The 22710-nt window shown below is 39.1% G+C and overlaps 1 protein-coding gene across 1 annotated transcript; it reads left to right on the plus strand.

Moving 5' to 3' along the window:
• On the plus strand, positions 1-22710 carry LOC122671678 (probable E3 ubiquitin-protein ligase ARI8). The gene is made up of 15 exons (XM_043869040.1): positions 1-325; positions 5834-5958; positions 6248-6356; positions 6600-6690; positions 7806-7978; positions 8246-8350; positions 8473-8561; positions 9183-9290; positions 9494-9584; positions 10902-10991; positions 20039-20086; positions 20554-20625; positions 20697-20796; positions 21044-21170; positions 22205-22710. The coding sequence occupies exons 1-15, from the start codon at positions 167-169 to the stop codon at positions 22467-22469; spliced, it is 1752 nt and encodes a 583-aa protein (XP_043724975.1). The 5' UTR covers positions 1-166; the 3' UTR covers positions 22470-22710.

Here is a 22710-nt window from a genome sequence, read left to right on the forward strand (position 1 = left end):
TATCCGTTTTCGACCTCGATTTCTCCCGATTTCATGCCCTAATTCGTGGATTGGTGTTGTATTGTTGCAAAAATATATTTTTTTTGGGTAATCATTTGGGTGAAGGGGGGTTCGAGGCTTGGGGAATTTTTAGGGGGTTCTGGGTTTTTTGGTTTGGGTTGTGGGGATGTTGGATTCAGAGGATGATATGCACGATGCGAACGATGTGGAGTCTCTGGACGACTTCTACAGCGGCGAGACTGCCATGGCGAGCGATGATGATGATGGGGATTACGAATTCAATGACACCGATGATTCTGATGACAGCTCGTTGCATAGACAGCAGGTGAGTTAAAGATGGAACCTTTATGGGGTTGTTCCCTAATTTTGGTAGCTTTTTGATAAAAAGTGCTTTTATGCTTCTCTTTGAGCTTCTTACTTTTTTTGGGCTTTGGTTGTGGCTTTTGGAATATCCATTGATCCTAGTTCTGGTATGTGGCTAGGGAAATCTTGTATTTGTTTCTGATTTGCAGCTTTTGGTGTTTATTTACTTTTGGGTGGGGGTGCTTTTGTTGACAAGTCTGTGAAAAAGTTCTTCTAATAGATGGACTCTTTAATGTGGAAAGGACATTTTTTTAATTACTAAGAGTCGATCATGGATGGATTGTTTCATGTAACTTGTGGAGGTTTCAGATATGGATTATTTGGGGTTTGATAAGGCTTGGTTTGTGAATGCTGATTAGTTAAATATGGTTCATTGGTAACTGCTGAGGCTAGTACTAGCAATTGCTTCGTTTGTATGTTGGTAAAATTTTGGGCTTCATATCTTAAGAAGTCAATTAATTTAGTTGTGTTTTTTCTTAGAAGTAGGAGCTTTGGGAGGGGGATGCGGAATTTGTACAAGTCTTGTTTGTGTAGTACGGAGGCTGGATGAAACTGAATTCTTACAAAGAAAGGGCCTACTCTAAGATGTCAGAAAAGAGTTTGGAGATATGGTGAAATTTGAATTCAGCAGATCTATTTGCCTATTTGCCCCTTTTAGCATGAGTCATATCTCGTGAAGATTGTCCAGACAGTGAATGGACTGTATACTCTTTCAAATTAGATGCTTTTTTAAGCTAATTAAATTTAGGAGGATGTGAAATTTGGAATTTTGGTTACCAATAGGATGGCAGAATGAACAAGGTGGAAGATGAATTTCCCAATGTCAAAGCAGTTGATCATACTGTTCAGACAGTTGTAAACTCCCCCCCCCCCCCAATTGTACGAGGCAATGTGTTTTTTTTTTTTCCTATGTTTGAAATATTCAGAGAGGGTAAATGAAGGTTCTGGTTGAGAAGGAGCATTGGGGAGGGGAATCAGTTTTACTGATGAAAACGTCCATTGAGCTTCTTAGGTTTCTGGTCTGCAGAATGAAAAATGTTAGCCCCAACAGCCCTTTGGGATGAGGGGGTAAACCAGATGTCTCTATGTCCCCTCCCTCAGATGTTGTTTGGAGATCTTAGTTGAACTGGACCAATAATTTTCTCATTACCTATCATCGCCTTTGGTGAAGTTGTCTTGGGACTTAAAAGTTTGTACTGATTTTGTTTTGCCAGTCCACAATGTAGGATCCCTAGAGACACTAAGAACTATGGAAATGCTGGAAATTCTGCAACCGTAGGCTCTAGTCAAGCCTCTTTGATGGGTTTCTATTTACCTAGGGTTACTAATTTATAGAAACACAAAGAAAACCAGAATCACAGATACAGTAAGAAACGAAAGGTCAGAGAAATTGAATAACATAAAATCAGATTTGACTATATCAAATACTCTGTTTATGAAGGAGAATAAGATGTTAAAATCTGAGAGCAATCGAACGAGTAGATTCCAAGTTACTGTGGTATCCTACTTGAGGTAGGGAAGCTTAAGAGCCAGAATTGATAGCAAATTCAGAAAGTTCTCAGAACAGCAGTAAGGAATACTCAGGACAAGCGAACAATAGCAATAGAAGCTCAGTTGTAACAGTAGAGCAGAATCTGATATCTGAACTTAAATCAGAACCTTTAAAACAGGATTTTCTGATATCAGACTTGTAGTAGGACACTGAGAAATCAATAGCAAGATCTGATTTTGAAACTAGTAGTCGATGTGAAAATGATCGAAATGTTTTGAAATTCAGTTTCAGAACTTAAGAAATAGAAAAATCCTAGTTAAAGAAGGATTTCTCAGAAACCAGCAAAGATTTGATTCATTAGATCAAACAATAAAAGAGCTTTAAAGAAAATTCAGTATGATGATAGAAGATCAGAATACTTGAGCAAAACAACTTGAATCAGTCAACCAAAACATGCGCATGAAGAGAAAGTTCAGATCACTAACCTGATCTCGATCGAGAAATGAAGAATGAAGATAACAAAGAATTTACCTGTTGGGAACTGGAATCCACCAGAACCCCTTGCTGAATCCACAACAGAACACTCAGAATCCACCTAAGAAATAGATCTGAAATCCACCTACTGTTGAGCTGAAAAGCTTCTTCTTATCACCAAATTCGTGGGTATGGCTGTACTCCCTTAAAAACTTATAAAGAATAGTGCTAGGCAGACTCAGGCTCAGACTAAAAAAGGAAAGGCTTAAATCAATCCTAACTGAAAAGGTAATATGAACTGACTAGGGAACAAAAATGCTAAAGAAAACAGACTCCAAAACAGATTTGGAATTTATAAGATGTATTCTCGTCTGTGTAAACAAATATTAATAAAATAAAGGGTAAATTACGCGTACACCCCCTGTAATTTGCCTTAAATACAAATCGACCCAAGGTTTCAAAAAGTGAACGAGTACACCCTCTGTAGTTTCAAAACCATGCTAAACTAACTGACTGTTAGCCATCCAACGTTAACTGATGACATGGCGTTGAGAGTGGATATGAAATGTCCGTTTTACCCTTATATACCCACTAATCTAAACAGTGGGTGAAGAGACTCCCCCTTCTTCCATCCTCCTTCCCACAACCCTAATCTGCAAAAAAAAAAAAAAAAAAAAAAATAGAAGCTTATTAAAAAGGTTCTGCAACCTTGGATTGTAATAATGCCAAGATCAAGTGGGGAAATCAAGCAGAACCAAAGGACGAGGAGAAGAATTAGAAGGAGAAAGGAGTTTGGCCCCCTGCAGCCCTATATTTGCTTTATTAAAAAAGAGAAAAAGGGAAAACAGAGAAGAAGGATCGATGAGGGAAATAGCAGAAATGCAGAGGGAGAAGAAGAAGGGGCCACGGGGGGAAATTTTGAAATTTTTTTTTGTAGATGCAAGAAGAAACAATGTTCGGTGTTTGAGAGTTGAAACTGAATGATCTTCTTCTTCTTTATTATAGGGTTTAAGAGATTCACAAAATTAAGGCTACAGCCTCCCACCATCGCATGGATTTGAGATGCATTGGAAGTCTGGGATTCCCCGAGAAGCCAAAATTGTTCTTAACTTCTTGAACCCCTTTTAATTTTCAAGAAATTAGAAGGGACCATACGAATCAGATTCATATATCGAAAAATCTCCTGCCTCGATCCTTTGCTTCAATCCATCCATTTCCATTCAACTTAATGCTTCACTCCAATTCCATTTCACTTATAAAAGGATTCGATCCAAATAGAATGTGAAGAATGCGAATAGGAAAACATAATCATCAGCGGGAAAAAAATTTTGAAGGAAAGAAAAGGAAGACAAGCAATTTAGATCCAAATATAATAATTGTAAATAAAATAAAATCAATAATAATGAATCTGATATCAGAAACAATCCATGTATTTATATGTATTAGAAAAATAAATGGGAAAAACCCCAAGGGAGAAATTTTCTTCTTTCCTCTGTTGTCAACAGAGATCTGATTGATTCTATCCATCATCAGATGGAAATAAAACCAGGATAGGAATCAGGATAGCAGCAACCAACAGGAACACAGCATATCTTTCTAAGTTTCTGATTTTTTTTTTGCAGATTAAGGTTTTGGGAAGAAGATGGAAGAAGGGGGAATCTCTTCACCCACTGTTTAGGTTAGTGAGTATCTAAGGGTAAAATGGACATTTCATATCCACTCTCAACGCCACGCCATCAGTTAACGTTGGATGGCTAACAGTCAGTTAGTTTAGCATGGTTTTGAAACTACAGGGGGTGTACTCGTTCGCTTTTTGAAACCTTGGGTTGATTTGTATTTAAGGCAAAGTATAGGGGGGTGTACGTGTAATTTACCCTAAAATAAAAGAAGTAATTCAAAATTGAATTGGTCATGAACAGTAACCGTGAATAGTAACCACAGGACCAGATTTGTATGAGAAACTGAAACACTGGGTTGGTTCAAACCAGAAAACTGATTCAAGGTTTAGTCTGACCAACCCAAATCGTTGGAGATCTTTCTCGTCTTTCTTTTAGCTGAGATCTGCGTCATTCTTCTTTCGCTGGTACTGCTTTGTCCTAACTCAGCCAGCTTGTGTGGAATGAGTTAGGACAGGTTTAGTCAGACCAACCCAAACCATTGGAGATCTTTCTCGTCCTTCTTTTAGTTGAGATCTGCATCATTCTTCTTCTGCTTGCTTGGAGGTTTTGTTACAAGACTTTATCTCTATGAAATGATGTTCTGATGACAGTGTGAGGAGGATTTCAATATTGAAATATTGACATATTTCCTGATGTAGAGGCGCTACTAGCTATAAAACTATTTTAAAAATTATAAATCCAAGTTCCACTCATTTTTGAGAATCCTAGCTGCATAATTACTTTACGCCAGAGACAAACCTCCATGATCATTTTTCTACCATGCTGGAGTTGAAGAAACTAACTTTCCGTTTTACCTATCAGAGAAAAAAAAGGGAAAAAAAAGAGAGCTTTCCGTTTTATCAGTTTTTGGTTAAAGAAAAAGAAATTTTGGTGCCCCCCCCCCCCAGAGAGAGACACAGAGAGAGAGAGAGAGAGAGAGAGAGAGAGAGAGATGTATGGTGCGTTGGGGTGGGCCGTTTATTATCTCTTTTTACGCATACATTTCATATGGGCTATGAAGTAAATAATCGTTTTGTTTTGATAGATGGGAGTCAGCAAAGTCTCCTACTTGGTCTTGAATCTGCTTGGTTTGAGATCTGCAAATTGTACAAGCCCATTTGAAGACCGAGTTAGTGACATGCCTCTCAACCTGTACTTGGCAATGGCATTCCATGCTCTTGATGATCTCTTAATTTGTGTCCTCAACACATATATGGCAATGGACATTCCATGCTTTTGAAGTTCTCTTAATTTGAGCCCTGCCTCTTATATGATTATGAATGGAAGGATTCTCCATAAAACACTCTCTTGGTCATGAGGGAGAAAAATTCCTTACGAGTGTCAAAGACTTAATGAATGTGGTATCAAAAAGTGATGTGAAAGAGCATGGCTTCAGCTGCCTCGCAATATAAAAGAATGGTTGACACTCTTTTCCTTCATTGATAAAAAGAGGAAAGAATTAACATTTATTATGGTTTTCGATTTTTTTTGCTTAGATATTTCATTATTGGGAGATGCTTCTACATGTGCTAACAGATGCTTAAAAGTTATGAGAAAAAGATACAAGAAACAGGAAATGTTGATATTAGTAGGGAGAGTTATGGAAGGGAAGTATCTTACTAAATTAGGGGAAGATTCACAGGCATATACCATCTTGTGAAGTGATGCAACTGGGTTTCAATCTTCTCCCTTGCTTTCACAGTCCCCCCCCCTGTTGATGTACTTATTATTCTGCTTTGAATATATGTGCGTTTTTGTTCCTCCAATTTGTCACCCTACTCTATAGCAACTTTTAGTGATATTCTTCATTTTTGATTTTGATCTTCTACTGGGTATGGCCTTTCAGCAAAACTATACCATATTGAGTGAGGCAGATATACATCAACGCCAGGATGATGATATTACAATGATATCTACCGTGCTTTCCATATCAAGAATTTCAGCTAGCATCCTGCTCCGCCACTATAATTGGTAACAGACCTGACCCGTTTTCCCCTATTTGACCTATCTTCTTCATGTAGCTACTTGTTTGGCAAAGTTTTCTTTTTTTATGATCTTAAATCATAGAGGTGGGCTCTAATCATGTGGAATATTATGCATAGTATGTCCTTGTATGTGTAAAGCAATGTTAGCATGTACCACACAATTTATGAAATCTACCCTTCTCTGCAAAATCTTATTGGCTTCGTCAATAGTACTTTCTTTTATGTTTCTTGGTGTCTTCAATATTGCTGAGAAATTTTAATTTTTGGTTTGCCAGGAGTGTCAGTAAAGTGCATGATGCATGGTTTGCAGATGAGGACAAAGTACGCAAAGCTGTTGGTTTGTTAGAGAAACCAGTGGTTCAAATTCCCAAAAACGTTAAAGAAGTAAGCGTCTTTTATGTTGTTCTTAACTTCGTAATCAAGGTATCTTAATTCCTTATTGTCGTTTAATATGGTGGCCAAACCTTTGTGGCATGTATCTTGCATCTTGCCTTGAGGTTGCTTATTATGTTAGATCTGCTTCTTCATGCTTATTATAACTGTTGCTTGTGGTGGCAGCTTTGCCTTACTATTACATTAGGCTTCTTCCGCACACTCGTTACAAAAAATTGATGCTCTTGTTTGCAGGTGACTTGTGGAATCTGTTTCGAGACATATCCTCGTGATAGGATGACTGCCGCTGTTTGTGGCCATCCCTTTTGTGGTGCATGTTGGGCAGGTTTGTTTCACTTTTGTTGGGCTAGCTTTAAGCTTCCTCTTTTTCTTTTATTTTTTTCCAAGCAGATATATCTCCTATTAACATAAAGTTCATGTCATGTTATATCTCTCTTGAGTCAGTGAAAACCTGTTAACTAGTGGTAGAACAAACGATTTTGGCACTACTTATTCTGGGCCTAACTAGCTTTGTTCTCCTTCAAAATCATGTTTGTAATTGCATATTCACAGTAGTGGTAATGGCAACATACTGTTTGTTAGGTTGAACGTTTCTTTCTGTGGCATTTTGTTTCCAAAGTCAGCATCGTGTATGAGCTCGTTGTTTATTCCACAAGTTCTGTGCTGCATTAGCCCGAGGACCTTGGGTGAAAGAAACGTTGAACATCCTTCAGGAGAAACCTTTGTTTTGTTTAATGTAATTTCTTACTTTATTTAATTGTTTTATGTGATTTCTTACTTTATTTCTGATGATTCATTATTGGGTTCATGGTGGTGCAACAGCCATTGTGCTGGCCTAGCAAAATTGTTAATCATGACTGCCATTAAGCAACTTATCTGGCGCTGAAATTTACTGCACTGGTATGCCCACCCTTGATCCATGCGTCATGTAATAGAGCCGCAAAGGAATGGTTGAGTAGTTGAGCTTCTGAAAACAGTTTAGACAGCTTTAAATACGAAGGGTAAAGTTCCATACATGATGGTGGGGCATATGATCTGAAATTGGTCACCAAATTTTGATATATGGCCATGATAAGGAGGCACCCGCCATCTCTCCATGTGGCTCAAATTGCGTTGCCTGTTATGCAAAGCCTAGGAAAGTGTCTGTTCTACTACACTTTTGCATTATTTTATTTATTTTCCCCCGAGTATGTAAGCTGGATTTAAACATGTGGCCACATGGTAGATGTATCAACTAATGGTCTCTAGCCTTGAGATTCTTTCGTTTGTAAGTTGCTTCAGCACATGTTATCTGGAGCATGATATTTCTGGTCCTAAAATATTGTAGCATTGATACATTTTCTTTTGTTGAGCTCTCTGTCTCTCTTTTGCTAGGTCACTTGTTTGCTGTGGAACCCATCTGATTCTGATGTTGAACTTAAAGTAGTTTCTGTCTGGCAGGTTATGTTAGCACATCAATTAATGATGGTCCTGGATGTTTGATGTTGCGATGTCCTGATCCATCATGTGGTGCTGCTGTTGGCCAAGACATGATACGTATATTGGCTTCTAATGAAGATACGGAGAAGTATTCTCGATACCTTCTTAGATCTTATATTGAAGACAATAGGAAGGTACTTGGCTACTTGCAATATCGCTATATGCTACATTTCTTTAATTGTATCTATTTGTTTACTTCTATTTCCTTACTCCCCTAACAGACGTAAGAGGAAATCAAAAGAAACGGAAGTTCCTATTCTTGTCTATACTTTTGATAAATAAACCTCCTTTTTTCTTTGATTAATGGAAATTTGTCTACTGTATATTTTAAGAAATTAGTTAGCAGTGTTGCATTGTTTTCATCTGCTTTACTGCCCTTTGCCCCTTCCTTTCTTTTGCAGACCAAATGGTGTCCTTTTCCGGGCTGTGAATATGCTGTAGATTTCGTTGTTGGAAGTGCGAGCTATGACGTTTCATGCCACTGCTCATATAGTTTTTGCTGGAATGTAAGTGCCTTCTGAGTGGTTTGACAAAGTATATGCTGTTTTTAAGTATATAGCAAATAATATTTTTGTTTTTTAATTAATAATGATATGAAAAGTCAAATTTTTTGAGTTTAATCTTGCAGTGTACAGAGGAAGCTCACCGACCGGTGGACTGCAGTACTGTAGCTAAATGGATTTTGAAGAATGGTGCTGAATCTGAAAATATGAATTGGTAGTGTAAATAGTCTCTGACTGGTTCCCTTTTCTCCTTTTTGATATGTCAAAATTTTCTAGAATGTGCATGCCCATTATTAGGTTTGTTTAAGTGTATGTTTAGTTGTTTAAACTTTATTTTGTTTTGAATCAGCCCATGAGTATGATCATGGATGGTTTTCTAGTGCATTTTGATCCAAAATTAATCGTCCTTCTACCTCTTGATATCTTAAAGGTTCGTAAAAGTTGTGCATGTAGGTTGTGGTGGTGTGAAAGAAGTTTAGCAGAATGTAAGTGCTATGTGATAGGAAAATAGTAGGTTTTAGCAGGAATGGAATAATGTGAATATCTATCATGTGCTATATGCCTATATCAGCAAATCTGAGAAATGGAGTTAAGAAGGTAGATGATGTGAACGATCTAATTCCCCCTGTTACATGAAGTGACCTTCATTTAATGTTTGCTACCTTCTTTCATGAACTTCTGAGAAATATTTATATTATTTGTCCTTCCCATAAATATTAAATTCTAAGATGGTCTCTTGTTTTCTATCTAGTTGAGTAATTCATGTGAGTTTATTTTATTTATTTCCTTGCATCTTTTACACAATGCTAATCTATGTTGCTGATATGATGTTCAGGATATTAGCTAATTCGAAGCCTTGTCCCAAGTGCAAGCGCCCAATTGAGAAGAACCAGGGCTGTATGCATATCACATGCACACCTCCTTGTAAATTTGAGTTTTGCTGGTAAGATATTCTAAATCTGTGTATTAATCATTGTTTCCTTGCTGTAGTATATTGTTAAGTCATCAACTGTGGATTCTATGACTGTAGTGTAAAGATTTATAGACAGATGAATTTCATTCTGCCTGTGAACATTCCCTTTATTTTATGATCACTTTGGCTTCATTTATTCTTTATGCATGGCGCTTAACTATATATGCTTGCAGGTTGTGCCTTGGTGCATGGACAGATCATGGTGAGAGAACAGGTGGTTTTTATGCATGTAATCGTTACGAGACAGCAAAGCAAGAGGGAGCTGTAAGATTTTTTTTATGGGTTTCTGCTGTTCTTTCATTCTTTGGGAAAAATCTTGTTCTCACTACACATGATGATAAATGCATTGTAACCGTGGCTCTCATTCTACCACATGGAAGAGTGATGTGGGAAATTAAACCATTGGATATCTAGGAAATGGTCTGGATTAACCACATGTCAAATTTCAGCCTCAAATTCAATTATTTCCCCTTCAATGTATCAGCAATATCCTCCCATGAATTTCTGTGCACCCTCTTTGTAGTCCTGAATTTTTTTTAAAGATTTGTTCTGCAATGTAGACAACTCACAACTCCTATTGGGCTGAAACGTGACATGTGAACAGAGGACTATGTGATGTAGATCAAGAGAGGTTCCATTACAAGTATTTCACGCTTAGAACAAGCCCAAATCCTAGTCTAATAGGTTAAATAAGTAGCCTAATGGGTTATATGGGTCATGGGCTGGAAATTTTTATGTTTTCTATTGCAATGGTCTTTTGAATTTATGCAATTATTCTGTGAGAAACAGAGCTGGAGTGAGATTCTGTTCCCGGTGAAAGGCTGGAGTGGTTGGTGAGATACTAGCCTAGGAGTGGGGTGAGATTCTTCAAGTCTCATCTTTCTTCTTCTATCTTATTTCCTCTATTCTGCCTCTGCGATTTTAAGTGAGTAAATTCAGTTTTTTCAATTTAGTTACTACTGTTCATAGTTATCAAGGCGTCGCCATGGCGTCCAGACTCCTTGGTCACCTTGGACGCCTTGGGCGCCATGGCGAGCGCCTTGCCGCAATGGCGGTGTCGCCTTGCTTTTTTATCCTCTAAAACGCCATGGTTGCCTTCCCGCTTTGATAACTATGCTACTGTTCCTATGGTTTATTTTAGGACATCTTATTGCTGATCATTAAGGCATAACAGAACCTGAGAAATACTGAGTTACTGCAGTCAATACATACCTGCGATACCCCTGTTTTGAATGACTTCAATTTGTTTTGGACTTCTCTAATCAGCAGCAAATGGTCTATTTTGAGTTCTGAAAATTTTCCTTAAATTTGATTACTTTTGGGCGTTTTGACCCTGTTATCTTGGACTGTTTCTGAACTTATTAGAAGGCTAGACCAGACTTCATTATCATGGGGTCTTCTCGTCCGCAAAATTTAAGCCCCATCTGAGTTGCCATGTGGTGGAAATGATACATGGTTACAAAAATCAAATGTCACCAATATGGTGATAACAAGTTAAACCCTGTTTGTTTGTTTTTATTTTTTTAATGGTATCTTTGATTAAGAGCTGCAGTAACTTATGATTTATGCTATTGGTTACAGTATGATGAGACTGAGAAAAGGCGAGAGATGGCTAAAAATTCTCTAGAGAGATATACTCATTATTATGAACGTTGGGCAACCAACCAGTCGGTATGTTGGTTCTATGAACTTCTTGCAAGCTTTGATGTGTTTTTGTTTTATTTTTTTTGTAGCTATGTTTCTAGATGTTTGCGCATCAAAAATCATTCCTTAAGCTGAAACAACACTGTTACCTTTCGTGCTTGCAATGTTTGATATTAGTGCTAGTTGAGTGTTTTGGTTATCTTGAGAGTGGGAATCTGCTGTTGTTTTTTGATCTATCACATATTTTGGTAATTGGTTTCTGAACACCTTTTCATTATGACAGATGATGGTGATTGTACTTTTTGCTTATCATGATTAGCATGTTCTTAGAGAAAATAATTTAGGATATTTCTTTGGTGATTGAGTTCTAATGTGTACAGGGTACTATTTTCCCAACAGCTAAGAGAGAAGAAATTATATGCATTCTGAGTGAGAACTAAGGTTGTTCAGAAGGATCACATAATGTGATTCTTATTCCTGATAGTATTGTGTTCTGAAAAATTGGATGGAAAAATATTATAATTTTATAATCATCAGCTGAACACTCTTTGGAACTTTTTTTTTCTTCTCAATCTGCAACATAAGACTGTATTTTCATTTCTTAAAAAAATGTAGATACAACTGAGTATGACCATAATCCCCTGAAAGCTCCCTAAATTTGCATGGAGAGTATGAGCTGAACAAAGAATGAGCATTCCAGGGAACTGTTCCGCTTTACTAAAGATTGAATGAATTTATGGATGAGGAATGGGTAATGTATTATTCTGCATTACCAGTGTGACAATACCAAAACAGGTTAGATCAGTAATGGATAGGAAAAGAGAAGAGAAGACGAGGAGAGGGAGAGAACCCAGCTCATAGTTTGTGTATAGTATATCCCGTGAGCAAGAAAGTATGTTATATATAATGGATGATTCCTACTCCTTAGGGTCGTGATCAAGTACAACTAGAAAGGGCATACCCAGTGCACAAGGCTCCCACCACTGCGGGGTCTGGGGAGGGGCATAATGTACAAGTGAAAGCAATAAAAGACCCCCCAAGATACTACTTATTTACATGGTTTAAAGTTTAAACATCACCATAAATAATAAACAGCACCATGTATTGTCAAGTGTCACCATTGTTACCAAACAGCACCATGACTAGAACACTTCCCCCTCAAGTATGAGCATAAATATCACTCATGCCCAGCTTGGAACAACCCTCGAGGAAAGCCGTATGAAGAAATGCCTTGGTGAACATATCACCAAGCTGAGTCCCAGATCCAACAACAGTGTAGCAATCAACTTCTTCATCACAACATCTCGCATAAAATGGCAGTCAGCCTCGATGTGCTTTGTGCGCTCATGAAACACAGGGTTGCTGGCAATACAAATAGCTACGTGGTTATCACAAAACATATTAAGAGGCTTGATAATAGGAAACCCAAATTCCTGAAGAAGAAACTTTAACCTCATTAACTCAGCTGCAGTATGAGCCATAGCTCTGTACTCAGCCTCAGCAGTAGTCCTTGCTATCATGGTCTATTTTTTACCCCTCCAAGTAACCAAACTTCCATCAACAAAGGTACAATAACCAGTAGTAGATCTCCTATCACCTTCAACACTAGCCCAGTCAGCATCAGAGTACCCAATATGATCAACATTTCTATTAGGTCTATATATTAGACCCTTTCCTAAAGCAATTTTAAGATACCACAAAACTTTACAAGTTGCCTCTCATTGAGCCCATTTGGGCGTCTCTATAAACTGACTTATAAGTTATAACTCTTGTGGGAAAAGAAGTATCTGACCTGATCAAAGATAAGTAAGTTTACCAACCAGCCTCCTATACTGGTGCTTATCTGTAAGCTCCTTACAATCATTATGGGTGTATAAACTGGTTAGGATGCTAGCATCCCGGTCTCAGATAGAAGATTGAGCACATACTTCCTTTGAGAGAGACTCATGCTTTTACTACTCCTCACAACCTTGATCCCTAGAAAATACCTGAGGGTATCCAGATCTTTCATCTGAAAATGCTGCCATAAATAAGGTTAACTTTATCAATACCAAAAGAGTCTTCACCAGAAATCACAGTTATCAAGGCGGGAAGGCGACCATGGCGTTTTAGAGGGTTAAAAATCAAGGCGACACCGCCATGGCGCCCAAAGGCGTCCAAGGCGACCAAGGAGCCTGAACGCCATGGCGTCGCCATGATGACTATGCCAGAAATAATAATAATCATTAACATATACAATCAACACTACTACCCTGGAATCACAGCGACGAACAAACACTGAATGTTCTGAGTTAGCACATAGTAAATCCACACCAAGTAACAACTGTGCTGAATTTATCAAACCAGGCTCAAAGAGACTGCTTCAGGACATAAATTGCTTTTTAAAGTTTGCATACCATACCAGTAATCTCCCATGAGCAACAAACCCTAGAGGTTGCTCCATATATACCTCCTCAAGCAAGTCACCATACAAAAATGCATTTTTTTTAAATGTCCAGCTGATTTAATGACCAGTCAAGATTAGCAACAAGGGAAACAAGCGCTCGAATAAATTTAACTGAGCAAAAGGTGAAATAGTTTCAAAATAACTGCCACTATTAAGTCTGCATAAACCCTTTCGCTACCAACCGGACCTTCAGCTGCTCAATAGATCCATCAGGGTTGTACTTGATAATACACACCCAACGACACCACACAAACTTCTTACCTGGAGGGAGATCAACCAAGGTCTATGTTTTTCGATAGACCAGAGCATCCAAATCCACATCCATAACAAACTTTCATCAGGATGAGACAACACCTCATGTTGGGTTTTTGGTACAGTTGTGCAATAAGGACAAAGCAAAGGTATGAAGAGAAGATGGAAGATGTGACATGGAAACAAAGTATTTTTTGGGTGATACAGAAACAAAGTTATCAGTAGGATAAGCAACCAGAGACCGTTTGGTGCAAGAACGAGTACCTTTGCGTAAAGCAATCAGTAAGTCAGTAGGTGCAAAGGAAAAGGCAGGAACTCTAAGCAAGTAATCAGATTGATCAGGGGCAACTGAGATTGGGATGCAGCCACATTTTGAGATGATTTAGGGTGTCGCTTATAAACTTGCAGTTGAGCTGGTTGAGAAGTATTTGGAGAATCTAAAAAAGGAGCTACACTAGGAATTGGAGGCTAGAAAATGTTAGATGCCACGACTCTCGAGAGAAAAATACAACGTACTCTAAAAAAAGGTGACATTGACACACAAACTATTGGTGGGTAACACGGTCTTAACAACAATAACCATTTTGAGTACGAGAATAACCAAGAAAAACACATTTGACTGCCCGTGGAGATAATTTATCCATACCTGGTTGTAAAACATCATAACAAGTGCAACCAAACGCATGAGGTGGTAACAAAAAGAAGGGTGGAGATAATTTATCCATACCTGGTTGTAAAACATCAACATAACAAGTGCAACGAAACGCATGAGGTGGTAACAAAAAGAAGGGAGAATGAGGATAAATGATACTTATAGGAGATTTATAGTTGATAACAAAGGAAGGCATGCGATTAATCAACTAACAAGCAGTTAAAACAATATCTCGCTAAAAACTTTTTAGAATATTCATATGAAACAATAAAGAGAAAGCAATCTCCAACAAGTGTATATTTTTCTGTTTGGCCCATTCTGTTTGAGGGGTGTACGAGGAACAGTTCAATGTAAAATACCATGCTCAGAGGGGAAAAAAAGTTGAATGTTTAGTATGTTCCAATGCCTTATCCGAACGAAATTTTAAGAGAAGCATTAAACTGAGTTTTTTTTTTTTTTTCATTCTAAAAACATTTGAAGACGAACAAACTCTGAACAATCTTTTAGTAAATACAACCAACTCATAGTGTCCACATGACCAACTCTGGACATGACAAGGACCCCAAATATCAGAATGAACTAATGAAAACAAAGACCGACTCCTAAAACTATCCCGTGTGGGGAAGAAAGTACGGTAATGTTTTCTGAACTCACAAGCTTCATGCTTGGGAGATATATTTGCACACAAGAACCATGTATTGAAGCTTAGAGACTGACAAATACCTTAATCAATAATGTCAATCTAAAAGGGGGGGGGGGACAGACCACCATACAAAGCAGGCGCAATACAAGAAAGTAAATTACCATCAAGATAATATAATTCACTCTTCTCATGCTCTCCACCTATCTACTTCCCTGTCTGAAAATCCTGGAAGGCACAATAAGAAGGATGAAAAGAAAAAGAGCAATTTAGTTAGTAATTTGACTCTCAGATAACAGATGGCAATGGAGGTATATGAAGAATAGAAGACAATGACAAAGACGTAGTGGGAGAAACAAGAAACCTAAGACTTGAAACCTGAGTAGGGGAACCATTGGCTATAATCACCTGGGAAGGATAACTTGTTTTATGGAAAGAAGAAAACACAATAAACTTACCGGTTAGATGATGTGATGCACTAGAGTCAATAACACAACTAGTAGGAGAGGAGGCTAGAAGCTCAGTAGTACCTGTGTGGGCTAGTGTGACATTTGTTGAAGAAATGAAAGGCTCAAGCCGTTGAAGATGATTAAGTAGCGGGTTATCGTCATCTTGAGACAGAGCCTAATGAACTAGCTCCAGATGGAGAGGCAGAGTTGGTATATCATTAGACGACACCACGTTAAAACACCCATCAGTTGCTGTGGAATTGGCCAATTGTTGTGCCCACTCAGGTTTACCATACTTAGCCCAACACTTATCAATAGTGTGACTGAGCTTACCACAATGAGAGCACTGGCATAAAGGCTGATTAGACTACTGGCCTCCCCGACCACCAGCACCACATCCTTCCCCATGAATCTCGACCTCGATCAGATACACCTGAGAAACATTCACAACCACTACTATAAGTAAAAAATGCAGAAGTTTCCTTGGTCGTAGGAGAGGATTCAGATTTGTAAAGGGAAGGAGATACAACCTGCAGAATGCGACAAAAGGCTTCATTCATTAAAGGCACTTTGTCTTGTAAGAAACTGACTTTTCACAGGCTGAAATTCAGAATCTAAACCGACACGTCTCAATTTCAGAACTTCAACATCCTTAGAGATAGGTTGATAGACATTTAACTCTTCCCACATACCCTTACGGACTTTAATCTTCACCTACCAATTTGCCATTTCGCTTGAAAGAAAAATCTTTTCATATAAGTCATACAATCGCGACAAATTCCTGTCTTGCGAGTAACTCTCCCTCAAGTTATCGCAGACACCTTTAGCAGTAGTAGGGAGCATGACATTAGTAGCCACTGGTGGTTCCATGATATTCCACAACCATATGAGCAATGTATCATTCTCAGGCTCCAGTCTTTATACTTTGTATCAGTTAAAGAATGTGAGGAAGAAGTCAAATAATCTTGTTTGCCTTTGGCATCAATATACACTTTGACAGCCTGTGCCCAAAATAGATAATTTGAGGCACCGTTTAATTTGATAGAGGTGATTTGAACATTAACAGAGTCAACTGAAGGTTTAGAATCAGCCGTTGTAACCAGACATATATAACTTCAGCACACAGAGTAGAAATCAGATCACCCCAGAGAATAGAGATTCAAATAATCCCAGATTTAGAATATAATCTCTGGATCTTGAGATTACCAGGAATAGTAGACAATAAAGAACTCTGAATCTGACACTCGGATGATCTTTGCAATCTGGTTGAGAGTGCCTCAATAATGAAAGGAAAGTTCCCCAAAGTATAAGCAGAATCCAACGGTTGGATTGAAAGCTCTACTGATATCTCAGAAATAGTAACTGGAAAATTTCAGAATTGAGCAACTTGTAAAATGTACCAATCCAAAGGGCTGATGAAGACCAAATGTTGGTAGATGACTGTGTCTAGTCAAGGAGATGAACCCCCAAAATATCTCAATGATCAAATGGTTGGATCAAAGTAAAAAGCCAATATTCAGGTGCAGAAAAATACCCCAAACAACAGGTGTGCTGCAACGAGTAAGAAGATCAGAAAATTACCCTAAAACAGGGGCCTCGCAAGGGGTAGTATTACAGCACACCAGGGGTGCTGCAGACGGTTAATCTCCACCAGTATAATGTATCGAAGAGGATCAAACCAGAAGAAAAAAAAACCCAAAAAGAAACAGGGGTGCCACAAGTTTTAATCTTCAATTTAATGCAAAAAAGGAAATCAAACCAGACTCCATATTAAATTCAGCAACTGAAAACTTCATGTACAGCGCTCCATATCAGCAGAACTTCTTGTGTAGAGGGAGGGAATACCATCTCCAGCAAGAATAGTTCTGCGCAGGTAAGGAATACCACCATCAGAAAAACAGCAACTCCAGCCAGCAGTTCATATGTTCAGCATCATCATCACGTGAAAACCCTATTTTTTCATGTTCCTTCAACTGGGGTTTAATAGCAATAATGCAGCATTTGGTTGTTGCCAACCAAACGGAAGAAAAGTCCTAAAGAAACTCTCCAAACAGAGAAGTAGAATGTACAAGTACTGATGAGACCTACTCTGGTATCATGTGACAATACCAAAACAGGTTAGATCAGTATCTGAGTATGGAGGAAGGATGAGGAAAAGAAAAAGAAGAAGAGAAGAGAGATAGAGAAGAAAAGAGATAGAACTAGGACGTTTGTGTGTATAGTATCCTGTAAGCAAGGCAGTATATTATATATCATGAATACTCCTTACTCCTTAGAGTCATGATTGAGTACAACTCAAATTACTGAAAGACCCCCACGGTACTACTTAGTTACATGGCTTTAACATCCCCATAAATAATAAACAGCATCATGATGTATTGTCAAGTCACAAGTGTCACCATTGTTACTAAACAGCACCATGACTAGAATGTCAACAACCAGATCCATTGATACATTTTCTTCTTTCAAGTTTTGATAATAATTGAGCTGAATGAAGGGAATAACTGGTTTGGATAACATTGTTTAAATTAGTATTGGAAAAGTGGTGAAGAATTGATGGAGCTACTGTGGTTATCCTGGGGGCTAAAGTATTTAATACCCTCAGGGTAAATTACAATTGAGGTGCCCAACGAATGAGAGAATTACGTTTAGGGTACCCCACATTTGAAAAACCTATGTGTGAGGTACCTTATTTTTCATAATTCCAACTTTACCCATTTATCCTTCGAGCTGATTATCGATGCCAACATACCTGTCGGAAGCCGGTGACTCCTCTCAGTTCTCTGCTTCTCCACTCTTGCCCTCCGCATCTATCTCCCCGCCCTCTGCATCCCTCCCCTCTCTTTGCATCTTCCCCCTCCCTTGCCCTCTACAACTCCCTCTTCCTCGACCTCTGCATCTCCATTCTCCAACCCCTCTGCCTCTCCCCAGTCCCTGCCCCTTTCCCTGCCCTCTCCCCTCCCTTCCCCCTTTGCCTCTCCCCTGACACCTCTGCCCTCTTCTCCCTGCATCTTTGCATCGCCCCTCTCTGCCCTCTGCAAAAACGGAATTCACCAGCCATTTTACTCTGTGTTTTGTTACATCAGATTAGAGCATTAAACCTTAATAATTAGGCATTATTTCCATTTCAGCTACCGTGGTAGCAAAGGCAAGCTTGGATTTGGGTGCTCTGGAACTCCTCGATGATGTGGAAGTCAATTTGGGAGACAATGTTGATGACTTCGTCTTCTTTGTTGTGTTTTTTTGGTTCCTTTGGAAGGTCTTTTGATTGGCCATCATGACAACAGCCTACACCCTACAAGCTTGCTGCATTCTCATCAGTAAAAAGAGGCTCGCTGCAGGAATCAGTAGTGTCACTCATTGTCTAAACCTGCAGAATCACCCATCCATGTGTACTCCTTTCGAGGAAAGGAAGGCTGCTCCGCTAAAGGTTTCATTCTCTCTGTCCCATTGCAACTGGGAAAGCATCGACGCCATTTGATTATGGAGCTAGACAAGTAGACCCTGTTTCGGTCCTCGATCCTGGCCTCATCTAAGGCCTCGCTGTTGGGGATTACATAGGCTTCCTCTGCGCTTTAAAGTACGACCTAGTGCAGATCATGCTCGTGGCAAGGAGGAACTTGATGTGCGATCCGAGCAAGCGGCGGAAGTGGAAGTGGCTGTGGCAGTGTCAACAGCGTCGTCAAGCATACACGGACGACAACGAATGTGGGCAGCCCTACAATGTATAAGGTGCCGTGTCTTCTGAGACGGAGTCGATGAAGGTCTCACTGTTCAGCCTGAATTTTTTGACTTTCAGTGCACCAGCTGAGAAGGCGATGTACACGATGTCATTCATTGCGGTTTCAGCCTTATCTCAAATGGTTGGATGAAAAGCACATTGTGGGTACTTCGATTGCATATCGTTGTAGAGTGTAAGGACTAAAGTGGTGGTGGGGGGAGGGATGCAAAGGGCGGGGGAGGGGAGAGAGAGATGCGCAAGGTGGGGGAGAAGCATAGAACTTAGAGGAGTCACTGGATTCTGACAGGTTCGTTGGTGTTGGATAATAAGGTCCGCCCTTCCATGGGCAAAGGTCGATATATGACAAGTGGGGCACCTCAAATGTAGTTTTCATACAAGGTACCTTAAGCATAGTTTTCTCAAACGTTGGGTACCTCTGCTGTAATATATCTATACGCTCATGAGCACACACTAATACCAGTTCCCAAATTAAAAAGAAAGAGATTTAGATATGCAACATTTTGTTCATTTTTCAATCTTTCACTCCTAATGAGCTCCTCATGCTTTACATTGTTCAAATCAATGATCTGGAAATGCTAGATTGCCGGTTTATCTTGGTGGCAGCTGAAGTCTTGTTTTGGCTAATATGTACTAGCAGATTTCTCTTTAGTGGTTTATCTTTACTGGTTCACCATATTAAGAACTCTGTTTGTAGTTAAGAAGGGAAATGGGAGAAAATAATTAAGAATGGAATTCTCCAGCATTTTAAGTTGTGTTGTTTTGCATTTGTAAATTAATGTTTTGTTGTAGTATAATCTCGTAATATTCAAGTTTGTGTGTCTGAAGCCTTCATGTAACTTTTTCTTTTTAACAAATAACTGACATAGACTTGATAAAAACTTGTTTTTGTGCAGTCAAGGCAAAAGGCTCTTGCAGATTTAAACCAAATGCAAACTGTGCATGTAAGCTATTTATTTATTTATTGTTAAAATCTGTTTGTACAAGATGCTTATAAAATGTCCTACAATATGTTTTGGTGTGCTGTAGTAGAAACACAAACTAGACTAAACAGTGCAAGAATAAGTGTTTGTTTACCGGACAAGAATAAAAGAAAGTATTTGTTTAACAGGTGCTTCCTGTGCATCACCTTTTCATTATCTGTTGTGTTTTTACCTGAATCTCCCCCCACCCCAAATTATCCAACCGGGGAGTCATTTTGCATGACACAACCATTTAAATGTAAAACAATTCTATATTTGAGTATTGAATGGTTACAGCAACTCATTTTAGAGGTACCAGAGTTGCTTCTATGCTTTACATGGGTTAGGGAATGTTATCTTTCTAACATGTTTTCTGTACACCAAAGATGTCATATTAATGTTTGCCTATCATAGTTTATATATGGGTTTAACAATATTCTCTTGTACAGCTTGAAAAGCTGAGTGACAAGCAGTCCCAACCTGAGTCACAGCTCAAATTCATAACAGAGGCCTGGCTACAGGTAAATATAAGCTCCATCTTCTTCACCCTTGAATTGTCCTTGTCATCTCTTCTGACACCATGCCTGTCCAGATAATTGAATGCAGGCGAGTGCTGAAGTGGACCTATGCCTATGGATATTATCTTCCTCAGCATGAACATGCTAAGAGACAATTCTTCGAGTACTTACAAGGTAATCTTTCCTTCCACCCATAGTTTTCAAGACGCTCATACATGGCCAAGGTGACTGGGCGCCTTGGGGAAAATTAAAAAAAAAAAAAAACACTTGAATCTAGAAATTCAGCCAGATAATGGGGCATATTTTCATCAAATATGGTGCTAACTAACCTTGGGCACCTTGGCTCACATTGGCGCCTGGCAACCACCATGGCATGCGCTGGTTGGGTTTGTAGGTCTTAACATCTCTACTTCTTTGGTAGGTGAAGCGGAGTCCGGATTAGAGAGGCTTCATCAATGTGCAGAGAAGGAACTACAAGTTTACCTGAACGGAGATGGCCCAACTCCCAGCTTCAATGAATTCCGCACAAAGCTGGCTGGGCTGACCAGGTAACTTATTAGAGATTTTGCAGTTCACAGTTTTGATAAAACTTGGGATATTTTGGAAATGGGAAAGGGTATAGCATTATGGTCCAAACGGTAAACTAATTTTTTCTTGATTCTCCAAGAAACCATCTCTTGGAATTTGAGAGTAAGGAGCACTGTATACCTGGTACCTAGGTATGCCAAAAAAAAAAAAAAGGGTCCATTGTACTCACTTTTTGGATTTTGTTTTATCCATGGACAGATCTCACCGCTCCCCCATTTCCCCACCCCCCAAACACACACACACACACTAAAACAAACTACTAACTGAGAAAAGAGAAAAAAGTGATAAAACAAAATTTATTTAAAGCTCCATGTTCAAGAAGCATCTTCATTTCTTTGTCTGAGAATTTTGGGGAATGTTCTCTTGCTGAACATATTAATGAATAGACCACGGTAACCTAGCATCTTTGATGCCCCCCCCCCACCACCAACCCAAAAAAAAAAAAAAAAAAAAAAAAAAACAGAGAAGGAAATAAAAGAGAAACCCACTATGGTCAGACAGTTCAGCATAATATTTGCATGGGCCATCTAATGAAAGTTTAATGGGCCACAATTGCCAGCTTTCTATTCTTTATTGCATTGTTGGGGGAGGCCGGGGAGTACATAGCTTGGTTCCTTGTTGGATGTATCTTGGACACAAGGTTGTCCTGATGAAGAAATTATAACCTGCTGATGTTCAATTTCTTCGAAGGTCTTGATGAGTTATGATGGGGTGTAGGGAAATGAATAAAACTGTGGTAATTATCTGGTTGGGTTGGAACATACCCCAAACAATGTCCTGCATACAGTGGATAATGTCATAACGTGGCATTAACTATTTAAGAAATTGTTCATCATTGGACACAAGTATATTGTGGGCTTTTAGCCGTGTGAATAAAGGGTGCTTTGTAGATGATTATCTGCTTATTCATCCTGCTTGCAGTTACTGCAGTGTTTGTCCTTGGAACGTCCATGTTTTCTTAGTAATTTTTTTTCTTGTCTATTTTGAGCAACAGTGTGACACGGAATTATTTTGAGAACTTGGTTCGAGCATTGGAGAATGGTCTGTCAGATGTGGACAGCCATGGCACTTGCAGCAGGACAGGAAGCTCGAAGAGTTTGGGTGGCAAGGGCAGAGGTGGAAGGGGCAAGGGAACATCATCCAAATCTGGTGGTCCTAGCAGAATCTTGGATGATTCGGGCTGTTGGTCGTGTGAACACTGTACCTCAGCCAATACAAAGTCTGCTACCATTTGTGAGACATGCCGTCAGCATCGTTAGGCACATACCTTGATTCTCACTACTTACAAGAGGTGATCCCAATGGGATTCGGCAATCTGGAAATAGTGTGGCCGGTTCAAGTGGGTAAACTCCTGGGTGCAAGCCAGCAGGGCGGGGTCACCTATAAGGCTGTGAATGCATTGAAGAGCAGGAGAACTGGAAGTAAGTATTGAAGAGATGAAGCAGCCTTTCCTCATAGGTGTTTCTGTATTGGAGAAAGGGAACCACACTGAATCATTGT

The sequence above is a fragment of the Telopea speciosissima genome, chromosome 8 (assembly GCF_018873765.1).
Source record: "Telopea speciosissima isolate NSW1024214 ecotype Mountain lineage chromosome 8, Tspe_v1, whole genome shotgun sequence".
Lineage (NCBI taxonomy): Eukaryota > Viridiplantae > Streptophyta > Magnoliopsida > Proteales > Proteaceae > Telopea > Telopea speciosissima.

Excerpts from the sequence above, each read along its gene's own strand:
- LOC122671678 (XM_043869040.1), top strand. The coding sequence starts at position 167 with ATGTTGGATTCAGAGGATGATATGCACGATGCGAACGATGTGGAGTCT. Across the intron at positions 8,562-9,182 it reads GAATCTGAAAATATGAATTG|GATATTAGCTAATTCGAAGC; the intron begins GTAGTGTAAATA and ends TATGATGTTCAG. Across the intron at positions 20,087-20,553 it reads ACCAAATGCAAACTGTGCAT|CTTGAAAAGCTGAGTGACAA; the intron begins GTAAGCTATTTA and ends TCTCTTGTACAG.